This window comes from Narcine bancroftii, chromosome 5 (genome assembly GCF_036971445.1).
Source record: "Narcine bancroftii isolate sNarBan1 chromosome 5, sNarBan1.hap1, whole genome shotgun sequence".
Classification (NCBI taxonomy): domain Eukaryota; kingdom Metazoa; phylum Chordata; class Chondrichthyes; order Torpediniformes; family Narcinidae; genus Narcine; species Narcine bancroftii.
In genome coordinates this window covers 127634147-127650680 of record NC_091473.1, presented here as the reverse complement: position 1 = coordinate 127650680, position 16534 = coordinate 127634147, and the positions used below count along the sequence as shown (strand labels likewise).

The window sequence follows — 16534 nt, the reverse complement described above, 5'->3', positions numbered from 1 at the left end:
ATTCTGTCGATGTTTTACGTTGGGCAAAATATCTGAGAGGTTTCTTTATTCTGCTCATAAATTATTCTTGCCTGATAATAGGAAATTTGGCATTATATACTCCTTAAACCATTCAAAGACCTTTAAAAAATTGCCAGCAGAATAGGCATCTAAATGCCAGTTCACCGTTAACAACTATTTGAGACCAGGAACTGAACAATGAAGTAACTATAAGACATTAACAGTTTTCTTTCGATCTAGATCACTGTTGATGGATGTGGGACTACTAAATTTTGCTTCAATAATCCTGCACAATGCAATCCAGCCACGGATCCAAATTGTTACTTTATGTCATCCACTAAACTAAATGATGAAGGATTGCGATTTGAAATGAGTGGGAAATCAAGCGGCTACATCTCAATTGGTTTCTCGGATGACAAAATAATGGTAAGGAATCTTGGAATAACATGTAAAAATAGCAACTTTAGAAACGAATCAAGTGTTACTCTGGTTGTTTGAACAGTTTGTGCATTGGTAGTCACTTCATTGCTAATACTGCATTCCAGTGGTCATTCCGAAAGGGAAACGTTGAAGCTTTTTACACAGGAATCCCATGACATTGCCGTAAGGAAGATCCAGCATTAAGAGGCAGGACGTGTGTCACATATAACATATCATATTTGACAGCTTGTTAGACCCACTTTTTTCCCCAAAAATGGCTCAAAAATATTCTTCAGGTCTTGCATGCGAAGTTGAAATTAGGGTGATAATGGTGAGTAACGCCAACAGTGAACATCTTCGCTGCGTGGCTCACTAGCGTCTTCACTATCTATCACTGGCAGCTGCTGGCGGGATGTCGGGAGACTCTCCCAGTGGCCTGCTGTCAGTCCCCACACTGGTCATTGTTGCGTTGAGATTCAAGAGTTCAGGTCAGGTTCAAGAGAGACAAGTCTGGACACACAGGTTTGCAATCAAACGTTACTTTTATTAACACACCACAATTAATAGAAGAGCATGTGAAAACCATAGTGGGAATTTATAAAAGATCATGGGCAAATATGTGCACAATTTATAAAAGATCATGGGAAAATCTGATGCAAGAATTGATCAATAGCAGTAAATTTCAACCTTTTTCTTTCCACTCACATACCACCTTAAGTAATCCCTATGCCATAGGTGCTCTGTGATTAGTAAAGGATTACTTAAGGTGGAGTGTGAGTGAGAAACAAAAGGTTGAGAACCACTGCTATGGTCCCAATTGTTATGAAATATTTTGCTTGAGAAAAATTATCATTAGCCTCCTTTGGAGTTATGAAACCATGCACATAATGGGTCAATTAGGTACGATTAAAACAGTGGTTTTCAAACTTTTTCTTTCCACTCACATACCACCTTATGCAATTCCTTACTAATTACCACTATCTATCATTGGGGGCTGGTGGGAGGCTGTCAGGGGGAGTGGGGCGGTGGGCATCAGACTGTTCAAACTGAGGAGAAACCCGCAGACCACCTTGCTCATGGCACAAGGTGACTGGGGACAGCTGAAAGTGGGCCGGTGGGATAGGTGTGGGGGCTGGCCTTTTATCACAATGCCACTCTCTAACACTAATCTCCTCTCCCTTAACATCTGAAGGTCTGTCAGTGACAGTCCTTGAATACATTCAGCAATGGAGCATCCACACCCTTCTTTTGTAGAGTTCCAGATTTAGTACCTTTTTGATACTTTTTATCTTATTCATGAATGATCAAGCCCTATTTTGAAAGACCAAAAGCCAACCCACATCTGTCCTGTCAAAATCATCTCTCATTCTCCTCCCAGTAACACATCAGTGCTTCATCCACCTAATGAGTCTAGTAGAGTCTGTAATGACTGCTACGGCAGTGCTACTGAATAAAGAAACGTCTACACTGTGTGAGGGTGAACCAAAGAAGGATTTTATTGGTTTGAATTTGCCGCGTTGCCGCGCTGGCCCACCCATTTCCGGTGACGTACCCGCAGGCTTCCAGAAGTGATGTCATCACACCTTGGTGTCACTCTCCGCTAGGTGGGCCACAACGCGGAAGTAGAGGGCTCCTTAGCCCACGTGTGACGCTAGGCACGGGCTCCTTCTCAGCAGTGAAGGGGAGCCCACACCATCTTGGACCGGCTGCGCGTTGCGGGTGTTCCGCCCGTTTACTCTCACGGTCGCTCGGCCCACTACAGCATCACTATTTCACCACCAGCTCGTTTCATCTCCAGCTCCAGCCATTTCATCTCCAGCTCATTTCAGACCTATGCACTTTTGATAGCATGCATAGACATCCGAGATGGGCTAAACCCCCAAGTGCCTGCCACTCAGGTGTTCCCTCGTGAATTACTCGCTGTCAGCCAGATCGACTCTGCCTTTTACTTTTGCTGGATAATTGTGGGCTGCCAGGAGAGAGCGGGACAGCGGCATTATTAATAAAAAGATTTTTATTTTTGTCCCACTTGAATGTCTTCTCCAGGTTTTAAATGCTGACCTGTAAATACACAAAAAAAAGGTACATTTGCACATCCTTACCCGAGTTGGTCCCCAAATGCTGGATTGCCCTTCCGGAATTCTGGTGCGGTTTCTAACTCTGCTGCCAGAAAAAAAAGCTGGGACTGGAATGGACCCCCCCTACCATCCCATGTTGGTGCCTTTTACACAGAAGGCGTAGCATAAAAACAAAAGCCGCAAATATCCAAGAACAAAGTGGCTTTATGAAAGGTTCTATTGATTAGGGTTTCATGACAGCTAATGATTGATTAGCTGACTGCCTTTCTGATAACTCTTCAATGCAGAATAGTCTATTTTCTGCAGTTACATTGAAAGATTCAGTGATGTCAAACAAAATTACTATATATCCATATAACAATTTACGGAGCGGAAACAGGCCATGTCGGCCTTTCGAGTCCGCTCCGGTTCACTGGAACAACACTAGTTCAAACCTCCCGCTCTCCGCCAATAACCCTCCAACCCCCTCACCTCCACGTACACATCCAACCTTCTCTTAAATGACAGAAGGGACCCTGACGCATATTTTATTTATGTGTGGAGTGGGAGTAGCAACTTTTTAAAAATAATCTTTAACCTCATAGACTATAAAACTGGTTTTTGCATTTGTAATATCAGAATGACTATTTTTATATAGTTTGACATGCCCAGAGATTACAATATACTATATAAATTTAAATTTGGACAGACAGCACAGTACATTCTGGCCCATGAGCCCATGCTGCCCAATTAACTTACAACCCTCATACATTTTAAAAAGGTGGGAGGAAACTGGAGTGCCCGGAGGAAACCCAAACAGACACGTACAGTGCCAGATTTAAACCCTGGTTGCTAGCGCTGTTACAGCAATGCACTAACCGCTACGCCTTGTGTTTGACTTGAATTGGGATAACCAACAACAAAATATTAACTGCAAGGTATATTATTCACTGACTGTGGCTCAATGTTCTTTCTAATAGGGTAATGATGATGTCTACATTTGTGGTACAGACAGATCTGAAAGAATACGAGTTCAGCGTGCCTATTCCACAGGACGGTCACCTCCTCGCATTGAGCAGCTGGTAACCATTTTCCATTTCTACACGAATGAACCCTATGAAACATAATGCTGTAAACTTCCTGTAAAATGACAGTGGAGCATTGTGGAAGTGTTTTAGCCATGGGTTTGCAGGTGAAAGGTCTGGAGCTTTGATCTTCATTCAGTGAATGTGCTTCACTGAACATGTGCCATTCAACCTAAAATCTGGATTGACGTGCTTGTACGGAGTGTAAATGCCAATATGCGGACTGTTTTGGGGCATCGAATTCTGTGTCCTCTTGTAGTCTTGCAGCAGTTTAAGATTCACACCTTCAAAACCCTCTCTGTGAAAACTTTTCCTTTGTTTTATGTTCGAAAAACACTATCTGTCCCATTTAATACACAAAAGTGCTTAAGAAATTCACCAGGTCACACAGCAAACATACATGACCAATGTAGTAAAAACACAATGCTGGAGAAACTCATCAGATCAAACAGTGTCCTTTAGCTTCGTAAATGGTTATATGGTTAGACAGCAAAGGTAAAAATATATAACTGACATTTCAGGCTTGAGCTTTCAGGCATCAAGCTACGGAAATTTTTTTGTTATATATACCTTTGTTATGAAAAGGACACTGATTCACCTGCTGAGTTTCTCCAGCAGTTGTGTTTTTAACTTCAACCATGGTGTCTATAGATTTTTGTGTTTTACTTTTTTACTTGCGTGACCAATATTTTGGGCCTGAGCCCTTTGCTTTATGAGATAAAAGCAGGCAGATGTCTGAATAAAATGGTGTGGGGGGGGGGGGTGTGGTGGGAGGGACAGGGGGAAGAGGAGTGGATATGGGTAGGAGGGCAGAAGAGAAAAATGCTGGGAAGTAATGGGAAAGGAATAGGTCTCTGAATGGAGAGAAGGGGTGGGGAGTTGGAGGAATGGGAAAAGAAAGATTCATAAGTGATGTGTCGCTTCACTTGGAGTGACTGCCTGGCGCCCTTAATAGTGTTGAGGGAGGAGATATGGGTGCATTTCCAGCGGTAGGTACCAAAGGGGTGATTAGTAGGAAGCAATGAATGGACGAGGGAGTCAATGAGCGAGCGGTCCCTGCAGAAGGTGGAGGGACATTGTGTCGGGTGGTGGGATCATGTTGCAGGTGGTGGAACTTATCGAGGATAAGATGATGAATGCGGAGGCTGTGAGGGTGGTAAGTTAAATCAAGGGGAGTCCTGTCCTTGTTGCGTCTAAAGGCAGGTGTGCAGAAAATGGAGAAGGTGTGGGTAAGTACTGAGTTGATGGTGGTAGAGGGGAAATCACATATTCTTTAAAGAAGGAGAACATCTCAGATGATCTGGAATGGAATACCATCCTGAGAACAGATGCCCCAGAGACAAAGGAAATGAGAGAAAGGAATTAAATCCTTATGGGGGACAGGGTGTGAAGAGCAGTACTTGAGGTAATTGTGAGAATTGGTGTATTTGTAGGAAACATTTCACTTGTGAATCTGCAGGGGTCAACTACTTCATCTGGTGCTCCCATTGTGGTCTCCTCTACTTTGGAGTGACTGGTCGCAGACTGGGAAAGTGTTTCATTGAGCACCTTTGCTCAGTCTGCTGCAATAGCAGTGATCTCCCTGCAGGCAATCATTTCATTTTCATGCCCACTCCTACCCTGACGTGTTTGCCCATGGTCTCATGCAAATATCAAATCAAAGCCATGCGAAAAATGGAGGAACTGCACCTAGTACTCTGCCTGGGCACTCTCCAACCTTATGGCATTAACAATTACTTCTCTGGTTTCCATTAGGCCTGTCCCCTGTCTCTCTATCTTTCCTTCTGTCTTTTTTCCTCCAGTTCCCACCCCTTCCCTCCTTTCAGAGAGCTATTAATTCCCATCTCTTCTGCCTTTTGCCCAAATCCACCGATGACCTCTTGGCAGTGGGCCTGTGCTCCTGCTCCTCCCCCACTATTTTACTCAGGCAACTGCTTGCTTTTTGCTCATACCTTGATGATGGGCTCAAGCCAGAAATGTTAGTTTTTTTAATCTTTGCCATAATTAGCACTGTATGATAAGCTGAGTTTCTCCAGCACCTTTGCGCATTAAACTACAATCACGCCATCTGCAGACTTTCTTGTTTAACTCCACTATCTGTGCTGTAATAAATGTTTGAGTAATTTTGAAACTAGGCTTGAAACCAATGAGATACTGGGGCAGATATCAAAGGGTAAATGGCCTTTGAGATGAAGTGAGAAGTAATTGGGTCACATATGTAATACTGGTCAAAATCTTCAGGCAAATGGACAACTAGAAAACTTACTTTGGTAGTTCAAGTCATAGAATGAGTCTGGCGCAGATTGAGGCTATTTGGCCGCCATCGCCATGACCTTCTCTACCAGTGCAATTCTCCATTTTTACCCTACAACCCCTCTCCATAGCATTACATTTTTTTAAAAATTGTGCATTATCCAAAATGTGATGGAATTGCAGAGGGTGCTGTCGAGATTCACCAGATTGCTCTCTGGGATGAAGTATTTTCACTGAGGAGAGACTGTTGAAGCTAGCTCTGTTTTCTCTGGAGTGGAGAAAGTTGAGGAATATAGATAGGGTTGGCTGCTGGAAACATGTCCCCTTATCAGGCTTAAAGAAACAAGTGGACATAGAATTACAGGGGATTTAAGGAGACCATTTTGCACAGTGAGCGGTGAGCACCTAGCATAAACTGCTGGAGAAAGCGATGGGAGTAGAGTTCCTGACATAAGCAGTGTTAGAAGAATACTTGAATTGACTTGGTATTGAAGACAGTGGACTCATTGCTCGAAGATGAAATTAATGCAGAAAGGTGCCCGCTGCTTGGTGTGGACACAAAAGATTGAATGGCTTGTTTTTATGCTGCATGAGTCTATGACCCTCTGAAGGCCTCAATGGAAACTATCTCCACCACAGTTGGAAGATTGCACACAAATTCTGACCCAATGCTGCACTAAAACTGTTGTTTTCCTTGTGTCACTCTTAATTTTATTTTCATTTGGAACTTCTAGTCCTGAGCTGCTCAAAAGGAAATAGCTTCTCCTTTCTGCTCTGCCTGACCCCTTTCCCTGTAAGCTATCTCAATAGAATAGTCCCAGTTCTCTAATCTATCCTTGTAGCTGTACTTCCTTATCCCAGGAAAGTGACACATTAATCAGAGAATAGAGTATGGACAGTGGGAGGGAGCCGATAGTTTGCCAACCCTGTTGGATTAAAATTGATCAAGATGAAATGAGGTGGTACATTGAACCACTATTTGTAAAAGGGAATTGTAAATGAGTGACCTCCTGAAGCTATTGATTATCAAAGGCATACTGAGAGGCTTGCAATGGGATGAAAGATGATATGAAATTTGCAGACTGATTTGAGGGATAAGAGAAGCAATGAATTCAGGCACAATCAGAGATTCCTGAAAGATCCAGACATAACCTTCAGACCTGACATAGGAAACTTGCCAGGAAGCAAACAGATGATAAAACAGGGCATTCAGTAGGAAGAGCATGGCAGGCAGTGGTGTGATGGGCAGATAGATGATTCTCTAATTGGGCCAACCAAAAAAATGTCCATCTTGAGCAGGTATGGAAAGGAAATGGCAGCAGAACTTTAAACCATCTGGGATTAAAACACATCTATAATTACAACCAGGGAAATTAAATAATTGGAAGGCGGGAAATTTTGAAGGAAGGCTACTAAGTAAATTGGATGAGAAAAAGGTTAGCAAGCAGTAAAACACCACCTTAAACCTTTTCAAAATCCTTGGTTTTACGACTGTCTCACAAAGTGTGATGTATAGTCATGTTAATTGTTGTATACTTTATTTTTAAAGTTTGAAACCACGATTACATTCAATTATAATAAAATACATATAAAGACAAATATATATGGACAATATATGTGTATGTAAAAAAAACCAACCCCCCCCCCCCCCTCCCCATTGCTCCCCTATATTCACATGAGTGTAACTGCTTCAGAATGACCCCAAAATAGCCAAGTATAGAGCATCTGAAACATAAGAGGTATTACTGGTTGTACTGTATATAGTGTAAAATGTTACTTTGTTTTACAGGATAAAGTAGATGATATCACTGTGGCTAATAAAAATGGAATCATCCAATGCTCATTTGTCACAAGAAATAATGTTTCAATAGCTAAGAGAACTGCTAACAACATGTACTATTTATTTTTTGCTTATGGGCCTTCGACTGATGGTAAGTGCTGCTGTGACATCTACAATGAACTCTTAAGTATGTGCATTACCCAAATATATTCTGCATAAAGACAAGAGGAATAGATTTAAAAGGGGAAGCTTCCAATTTTGACTCCACCTCTGTTATCTTGTACGTACACCTTCATTAAAATGCTTTCTGATTATGGCAAAATAAGGCTACTAATATTTCATGGATCTGCTGAAATGTGCTTTTTACTGTGTAAAAAAAAATGTGAGAATATTCTCTATGAAATTGCTACATTATTACAATAGTTTGTTGTTTGGGATTTTTTTAAAAATCCACTCTTTGGTCATGCTGTATCAGGCTGATTAAAGGTGAAGCTCCAAATATTGAGAGCACAGGCACATCCAGTTAAAGGGAAAGTCTGGAGACACCGATTGTAATGCAATACACCAAGGTTAACTTGAGCAGCATTCATAGGAAATAAAGGGTAACCAATGTTTTTGGCCCTGAGCCCATCGTCAAGGTATGTGCTCACTGGATTAGTTGCGCACATTGGTTCATGCTGGATCACCACGCCAAAACCTGATGTAATCGGAAACAAAATGTTTTATCAGAAAATTCACGTGAATGTGACGTACATAGTTGAATTTCACTGGGGCTCTACTTGTGTAGCTTTGCTCGTTTAATTCACATTATCTAAGTGGGGGGAGGGGGTGTATTTTTGCCTTTGAGGTAAAATGAATTGAATGCAAATTGAAACTTATTTTTACCTGATTAAGATTCATTAACGAGGAAGCTATCTCTGGTACAAAGTGAAAGTAATTTTTCTTTAAACCACTGTGTTAGATGTGCTTAATGTGGCTAATTTGATAGCACTTGGTATCTCCTTTTGCTGAAAGGTTCTGCAAGGCTTTGTTGCAGAGAGCAGAATACAAACCTCAAGGCTGCCCCAGAAAATTGCATCAACCAAGAGGCCTCCTTTCCACTTAACATTTTTACGACCTCATTTTCTCTTGCACATTCATTTCAAAATTTGAATCATCCCAACTTTAAAGGGAATGTGCTAGAAAAACTCAGCAGATCCTGGAGCATCCACGGGAAATAAAGGATAGCCAACGTTTTTGGCCCTGAGCCCCTTCGTCACCGTATGATCAAATTGATTTGATAGTGGCTGCTCCACACAATAGTGAAATCCAACCCACCTCGTTGTATCTGCGGTTGGTAAACCCTTGTCAAAGCACGGACCGTCTTTCAAATTAGCAAATCAGATTGGTCAGATTCTTTGTGGTTTAAACCTGCTGAAGCAGTGAACACAGACTGCTGCAAACTGCGGAGCAGAACACGGGAGATGCATGGGAGGCCATCAGAAGCGCAGCTGGAGAAGACATAAGCGTGGAAAACAGGCTGGCATCAGGGGTAGACTGAGAGTTTATGCTCGCTATGATCTTACTTTCAAATGTAAGACCACTGGAGAAGAAAATGAGGCTGTATCTGAATCAGAGAGACCTGCAGGGCTGCTCTGCCTTAGTGATTCCAGAAACATGGCTCCAGGACACCGTTCCAGATTCAGCAATCCAGCTAGATGGCCTGATTACCTTCAGGGCAGACAGAGACACTGCTGCTTCTGGCAAGACTCGAGGAGGGAGACTGTGCATATACATCAACGAGAACTGGTGCACCAATGTCTCTGTTGTAAAGACCTTCTGCTCTGCTGAAATGCAGACCCTTCTACCTGTCCATGGACTTCTTGACCACGCTGATTGCCACAGTTTACATTCCAACCTAGGCTAAAGAGGGTGAAGCCATGAAGGAGCTTTATAATGCCATCTGTGACATCCCACTCAGAGGGTGCCATGATTGTTGCTGGGGACTAAAAATGATCTTGCAATGGTTTCAACAGCATGTGAACATCAACAGCATGTGAACTTCACCACCAGAGGAGAGAACACCATGGACTGGGTGTACACCAAGGTACCTGGTGTGTACAAGGCTGCACCTCACCCCCACCTTGATTACTTGGATCATATATCTGTCCTGCTAACGCCAGTGTACAGACCATTGGCAAAGCAAACTAGGTCAGTTCGCAGGGAAATCACGATGTGGGTGGGGGGGGGGGGTGGAAGAGCAGCGCGGCAGGACTGCTTTGAGACCATGATCTGGAGTTATTTTGGGGAAGTGGCTACCTAGAATGGAGTACATGGGCTCAGTGACTGGCTACATCAGCATTGAGGATGTTACTGAGATCAAATGCTTCACAACCAGGACTAACCAGAAACCATGCTCGGATGCAGAGGTCCAGGCCCTTTTCAGAGCTTGTGATGCTGCCTTCAGGACATGGGATAGGATGGCACTAAGATCAGCTGGGGCTGAATGCTCCTGTGCAATCCAGAAGGCAAAGCATGGGTTCCCACAGAAGATCCCCAGACAGCTGTGTGACACCGGTGACATGAAGAGCATGTGGCAAGGGATCAAGACTATTGCGGATCACAAGCTAACCTTGTGAATGAAGGGGTTAATGATGCCTCCCTTCCAGACAAATGGAATACCTTCTATGTATGGTTTGATGAGAAGAACAGGATGATGCCAAAGAAAGCTCCATGTCCCCCTGATGAACATAGCTACATCCGAGGTGAGGAGAACCCTATCCAAGGAGAACCCACACAAGAGGGCGGGATCAGACAACATACCTATCGGGTACTGAAGGACTGCGCAGATGAATTGACGGAGGTCTTCATGGCCATCTTCAACACTTGTCCCTTCACTCCATCCTGGCCCATCTGGAAAACAATGCCTCACGTGCCAGGCTGCTGGCCGTTGACTTCAGCTCGGTGTTAAATATATTCATTCACTAGAGACTAGTTACACAGCTGGAGAATGACATAAAGGAAAAAAAAGTCCAGTACTGGACTAATGGAAATGTTATTGTCTTGAAGGATAAAATATATTTGAAAACTGAAATCCAGGTCAATGTATGTTGAAGTTCTACATTGGCTGAGGAAAGGCCTAGATGTCCAAAGGAAAGATAAGAAGTTTTTAATATGAGCTATTAGAGAAGAATTTGGAAGTAATGGGAGAAAATCATGATTTGTTCTCAGATACTGAAGAAATTACCTTGCAACATTTGTGAAGAGGCGTACTGCAGAAATGAGATTAAATATGTAAACTTGCCCTTCCCTAAAAAGTAATGCAAATAAGATGGAAATTCAGTATTTGGTTAATTGAAAATATAGAAGATTGGAGCCATGTATCCATGCCTTCTCAGGCATGTAGCAAGGAAATACAAGCCAATATGGTTACAAGATTGTTGGCTGAGGGAAATGGGATAGTTTAAATTAAAAAAATAAATTTTGACATAACAAGTAATTTTCCCTTGCTGCTCAATTTACACCTCATTAACCTTCACACGGTATGTTTTGAATGGTGAGAGGAAACCGGAGCCCCTGGAGAAAACCCACACAGACACGGGGAGAACATACAAAGTCCTTACAGACAGCGTGGGATTCAAACCCAGGTCCGGTCTTGATTGCATGGCTGTGTTGTAGTTGCCATGACAAAGAATGTTATTGAATATAATGTCACCTTGAAGCATGCAGTGTATTGTCTTTTTCTATCATGTATTAAACCTGTTTCAAATATTTCAGGGACAATAGGCAAGCATCAAGATAGCCCATTCATATCAAGTGAGAAAATAAATGTTGCAGATGTGTCTTCTGTCTCGGGGAACAATAAAAATTCTGTCCTCATCAAGACTCATGGTAAGAGATTTGACAGCAAATTAGTCTCAACAGTAAACTAAAATAATTGTTTTCTTCTAACGTTTCTTGGATCATATTTGTTTCGCGTAAATAAGGTTATATGGTTATGACTCCAGATTTACTCTTTGGATCCTTGACACAAATGTAGTGTGGATGGAGTAGTGATCATTGAATCAGAGAAATGAGTTCAAATTCCAGTGTGGAAATTAGAGAATTTAAATTACTTAAGTCTTTAAACTTTTGAAGATATTTTTAGTAACATCACCATCAGTAGTGGAGAGGGTCAAGAACTTCAAACTCTTGGGTGTTAACATCTGGGAGGATCTGTCCTGGAGCCTCCATGTCGATGCAATCATGAAGAAGGCTCACCAGCGGCTGTACTTTGTGAGGTGTTTGAGGAGATTCGGTCTGTCACCGAAGACTCCTGTAAACATTTACAGGTGTACCCTGGAGAGCATACTGGCTGGTTGCATCACTCTCAGGTATGAAGGCACCAACTCTCAGGACAAGAAAAAACTTCAGAGGGTTTGTAACTTGGCCTGTGACATTGCAGGCCTTCACTCCATCAAGGACAGCTACAAGAGGCGGTGTCTTAAAAAAGCAGCCTCTATCCTCAAAGATCCCCACCACCCAGGCCATGGCCTCTTCACTCTGCTACCATCAGGAAAAAGGAACAGGACGTAAAGATAAGCACTCAGTGGCACAAGGACAGCTTCTTCCCCGCTGCCATCAAATTCCTGAATAGTCAGTGAACCAGATACTGCCTTTTTGTGCACTATTTTGTTTTTTTGTTAATTTATTCATGTAAAAGTGGCTTATTTGAATGTTTGTTCTGTGATGCTGCCATAAAACACCAAATTTTATGACTTGTTCATGATAATAAATTCTGATTCTCAAATTTCTGGATTTCCATCCAATCCTTCAGAGAAGGTAATCCTTGCCTGGTCTGGTATACGGATGACCTCCAACCCAATAACCTAATTGACATGGGTCCACTAGTGATGTGCAATAAATACTGGCCTTGCCAGCGATGTTCACATAATGTTAATAAATAAATAAATTATTTGTCTCTTAGCAAGTCCCACATGTGATCAATTAAAGGCCAGTTACTACAGAATACATTGATCAGTTTGGCATGTGGCTGTACTGAAGAACTCTACATATTCCAGACAGAGGAGATTAATTTATCATTGTTATTTTTAATTTGGGCTATTCTACTGAACACTAATCTGTTTTCTACAGAATGAAACTGGCCATTCAGCCCAACTTGTCCATGCCACCATTTGCTTGCAATTAGTCCCATCCATCTATCAGTCAAGATGCTTTCTGAACATAGAAATTGTACTTTGCAGCTTGTTCAAGGTACAGATTACCCTTGGGTCCTTCCAAAATATCCCCCTATACACTCTTGTTTTAGAATTTTCTACCCTAGCAAAAAGGCTGTGAACATTCACTTTGTCCATATTTATCATGATTTTATAAACCTATAAAGTCACTCTCTGTCTCCAATGCTTCAGAATGTGTCTTGGGTGATACCAATAAGAACTATTTTCTGAAGTGCATCAGTCTTTTTTCCTTGGAAGGAATTGGGGAACTGAACCCAGGAGTGAAAAGATCCAAAGTCTGGGTAATATAAGAGCATATAACAAGGTTAACAGTGAGGGCTTTTCTCTTTAGATTTGCTAAGGATGAGCGGTGGCTTAGAACGTTACATGATTGGGGGGGGGGGGGGGGGGCACTATTAAGTATTAGACCAGCAGCAATAGAAATTCACCAAGACAATTGTATTTTCAAAACAATAATTTTTATTATTAATATTTCTTACTGAACTCTAAATGTAACCCTACAATGCACCTGTGTGTGTGTGTGTGTTGATTTTTAAAGTTTAGTTTTGAAATTTAAATTCTTTAAATTGTTGCTCAACAGCAACTATGGAGTAGATGTGAGGCATCAGACTTCTCAAAACTCTTGTAGTTTTCATTTTCCCCTTCTTGCATGGACGTTTCAGTACTTGTGATAGCTGCACAATGATTTCACAAACCCAAGCAGGGGTTACATGTAGTGCTCATGTAGAAATGGGCACAAGAAGACTGCCCTCTCTCTCTTAAAGAGACATTCAGAAGTGGTCATTCTCTTTCGACCAGGAATAACATGTTACACTACCTCTCTGGTTACCGTATCTTCAATCCTATCTTACTTACAGGATGGCCACGCAACTTTTTCTGGTTTCAAAAATCTCTGATTTCAGTAATATGTTAAAAAATGTAGTTAATCCCTTCCCGCGACTTCTCGACACACCTGCGCCTCTGTGGCCTGTGCGTCTGTCTGTGGAGGGAGAGTGAGCTCTGCCTCATCTCCTGGGCCAGCGAGCTGCCATCTCCTGGTCGCATCCTCATTGGCAGAGACACCTCACCACGTGTCCTGTGCGGTGTTGCCTCAGTGCGAGAGGGTCTGTGCGTTCTGTGTTGTCTTTGCATGGGGGTTTGCGAGTTCGGTGTTGTCGCAGCACGAGGGTTCATGTGCTCTGGAGGATTACGCCCACTAACACTGCTTTAAAAAAAGAAAATGTAGTTAATCATGTGACAATGGTATCTTTGCTGTCTTTGAAGTTACTTCAGTTACATCACATCTATATGCTAAAAGCACATGACCTTATCTCTTCCAAAAATTTTAGGAGCCAGTGCCTCCCATCTATCTGCTGACCATAAGCAAAAGCCCGTTTTTCTTTTAACAGATGCCATTTGAGTCTCCATTCTAGCAAGATAGGTAAACAAGCAAAGAGCATTTTGTTTAATTAGATGTCCTCATTGAGCAACTCCATTGTCCTAAATATTCCAATGAACAAACCCTTCTAGTTTTATTGGGGTTGCTTACCAGACTTTGCATCTCTGATAATGGCTTCTCTCAGAGTGTAATTGTGTGTGCCTGTGTGTCCCCAAACCCACAAAATAAGCAGAGGTGGGGCCACAATAAGAAATATGAGATGACATTTAATTTAGGGGAGAAGTTAAAAGTATTCTTTTTCACACAGAGTGGTGGGTATCTGAAATGTATTGCTGGGATTGATGGTGGAGGCTGATGCAATGGGGACATTCAAAAGACTTTAAGATAGGCACACATATGTAACAAAAATAGAGCGATGTGTATGAGGTAGGGAAAAATTAGATTGTTGTGAAGTAAGTTTACATTGGTCAGCGCATAATGGACTGAAGGGTCTATATTCTGCTCTAATGTTCTATATGACAATAGATAATCTATCTTTTTTTGTACTTAAAGGTGCACTAATGCTAATAGCTTGGATGACAACCGGAAGTATTGGCACATTGATTGCTCAATATTTTAAATGCGTGGGAGGTACAAAGAAGATTTTGGGCAAGGACTGTTGGTTTCAGGTAAGATGTAGATTTGCAAGGAATGTTGTAAAACCTGATTCATGGAAATAAATGCGAACATCCTGAAAGCTGAACAAAAAGTCAACAACAATGATAACTGTTTATCTCTCTGCGAATGTTGTGTGGCATGTGTTCAGGCACTTTTTTGTCTTAAATTAATTTTGGCAAATATGTACCCATGCATGCTGCTGTTAGATTTGCCTAAAAGCATAGTTTGTGTAAAAGCAATTGATGTTCTTTTGTTTAGATTCATTGGACGATTATGACGCTGACTGTTGCATTGACCATCACTGGCTTTGTGCTGGCATTCGTTCATGTGAAAGGTTGGAGTGAGGTAAGTTTTTTTTAATGGCTGATCAAAACTGTTTCAAAGGATTTAAACATCCCTTCTAGGGAATATTTCAGCACCAAAATGTTCAGTTGTACTTTCAAAATGCCATTTCTTCTTCATATAGGGAATTCTTATTCCCGACCTCATACACATCGCTCTATTTTTGTTACATATGTGTGCCCATCTTAAAGTCTTTTGAATGTCCCCATTGTATCAGCCTCCAGTCCTCCTTCTTCATATTTTGCAATATGCACACTTCCTCAGCCATGTTTTTACAGTTCTTGGTGTCAAATTTCAGCCCCCTGTTAGACTTTAATTTGCATATAGATTGGACTAGCCAAATTAGTAAAAATACTGAGGAGGAAGAATTCCTTGAATGTTTATGGGACGGTTATCTAGACCAATATGTCGAGGAACCAACTTGGGAGTAGGCCATTTTAGACTGGGTATTATGCAATGATAAGGGGCTAATCAGCAATCTTGTTGTGTGAGGCCCTTTGGGTAGGAGCGATCACAATATGATCGAATTCTCACTCGACATGGAGAGTGATGAAATTAAAACCGAGACTAAGGTCCTGAATTTAAATAAAGGGAATTATGATGGTATGAGATGGGAGTTGAGTAAGATTAATTGGGTGGTATTTATGGGGGAGTTGACTGTGGATAGACAATGGAAAGCATTCACAGATCTAATGGAGAAATTGCAAAAATCGTTTATACCGGTTTGGCATAAAAATAAACCAAAAAAGGTGACTCAACCGTGGATATCAAGGGAAATTAGAGACAGCATTGGGTCCAAAGAGAGAGCATATCAATTGGCCAAAAAAAGTACCGCAACCGAAGACTGGGAGCAGTTCAAGATGCAGCAAAGGAGGACAAAGGGATTAATCAAGAGAGCAAAAATAAATTACGAAAGTAAACTTGCGGCAAATATAAAAACCGACTGCAAAAGCTTTTATAAATATGTCAAGAGGAAAAGATTGGTGAAATCCAGAGTAGGTCCTTTGCAGTCGGAATCAGGGGAATATATAATGGGGAATAAGGAAATGGCAGACCAATTAAATTCTTACTTTAGTTCTGTTTTTACAAGAGAGGATACAAATAACCTCCCAAGGATGTTGGGAAACATAGAGACTAATGCAAGGGAGGAACTGAAAGAAATCAGTATCTCTAAGGACATGGTCTTGGGGAAATTGATGGGATTGAAGGCAGATAAATCCCAAGGGCCTGATAATCTACATCCTAGGGTACTCAAGGAAGTGGCCATTCAGAGAGCAGATGCTTTAAGAATTATTTTCCAGAACTCGATAGACTCAGGATCAGTATCCATGGATTGGAGGGTAGCT

General features: G+C 41.7%; 1 protein-coding gene across 5 annotated transcripts in view; it reads left to right on the top strand.

Moving 5' to 3' along the window:
• Positions 1-16534, top strand: part of LOC138763961 (putative ferric-chelate reductase 1) — a 68482-nt gene that overhangs the window by 30919 nt on the left and 21029 nt on the right. For all 5 annotated transcript variants that reach the window (XM_069939031.1, XM_069939032.1, XM_069939033.1 and 2 more), the window contains exons 6-11: positions 241-426; positions 3458-3559; positions 7605-7746; positions 11352-11465; positions 14742-14857; positions 15105-15191. In XM_069939031.1, the coding sequence (XP_069795132.1) occupies positions 241-426; positions 3458-3559; positions 7605-7746; positions 11352-11465; positions 14742-14857; positions 15105-15191 (747 nt within the window). The remainder of the gene's footprint in view (positions 1-240; positions 427-3457; positions 3560-7604; positions 7747-11351; positions 11466-14741; positions 14858-15104; positions 15192-16534) is intronic.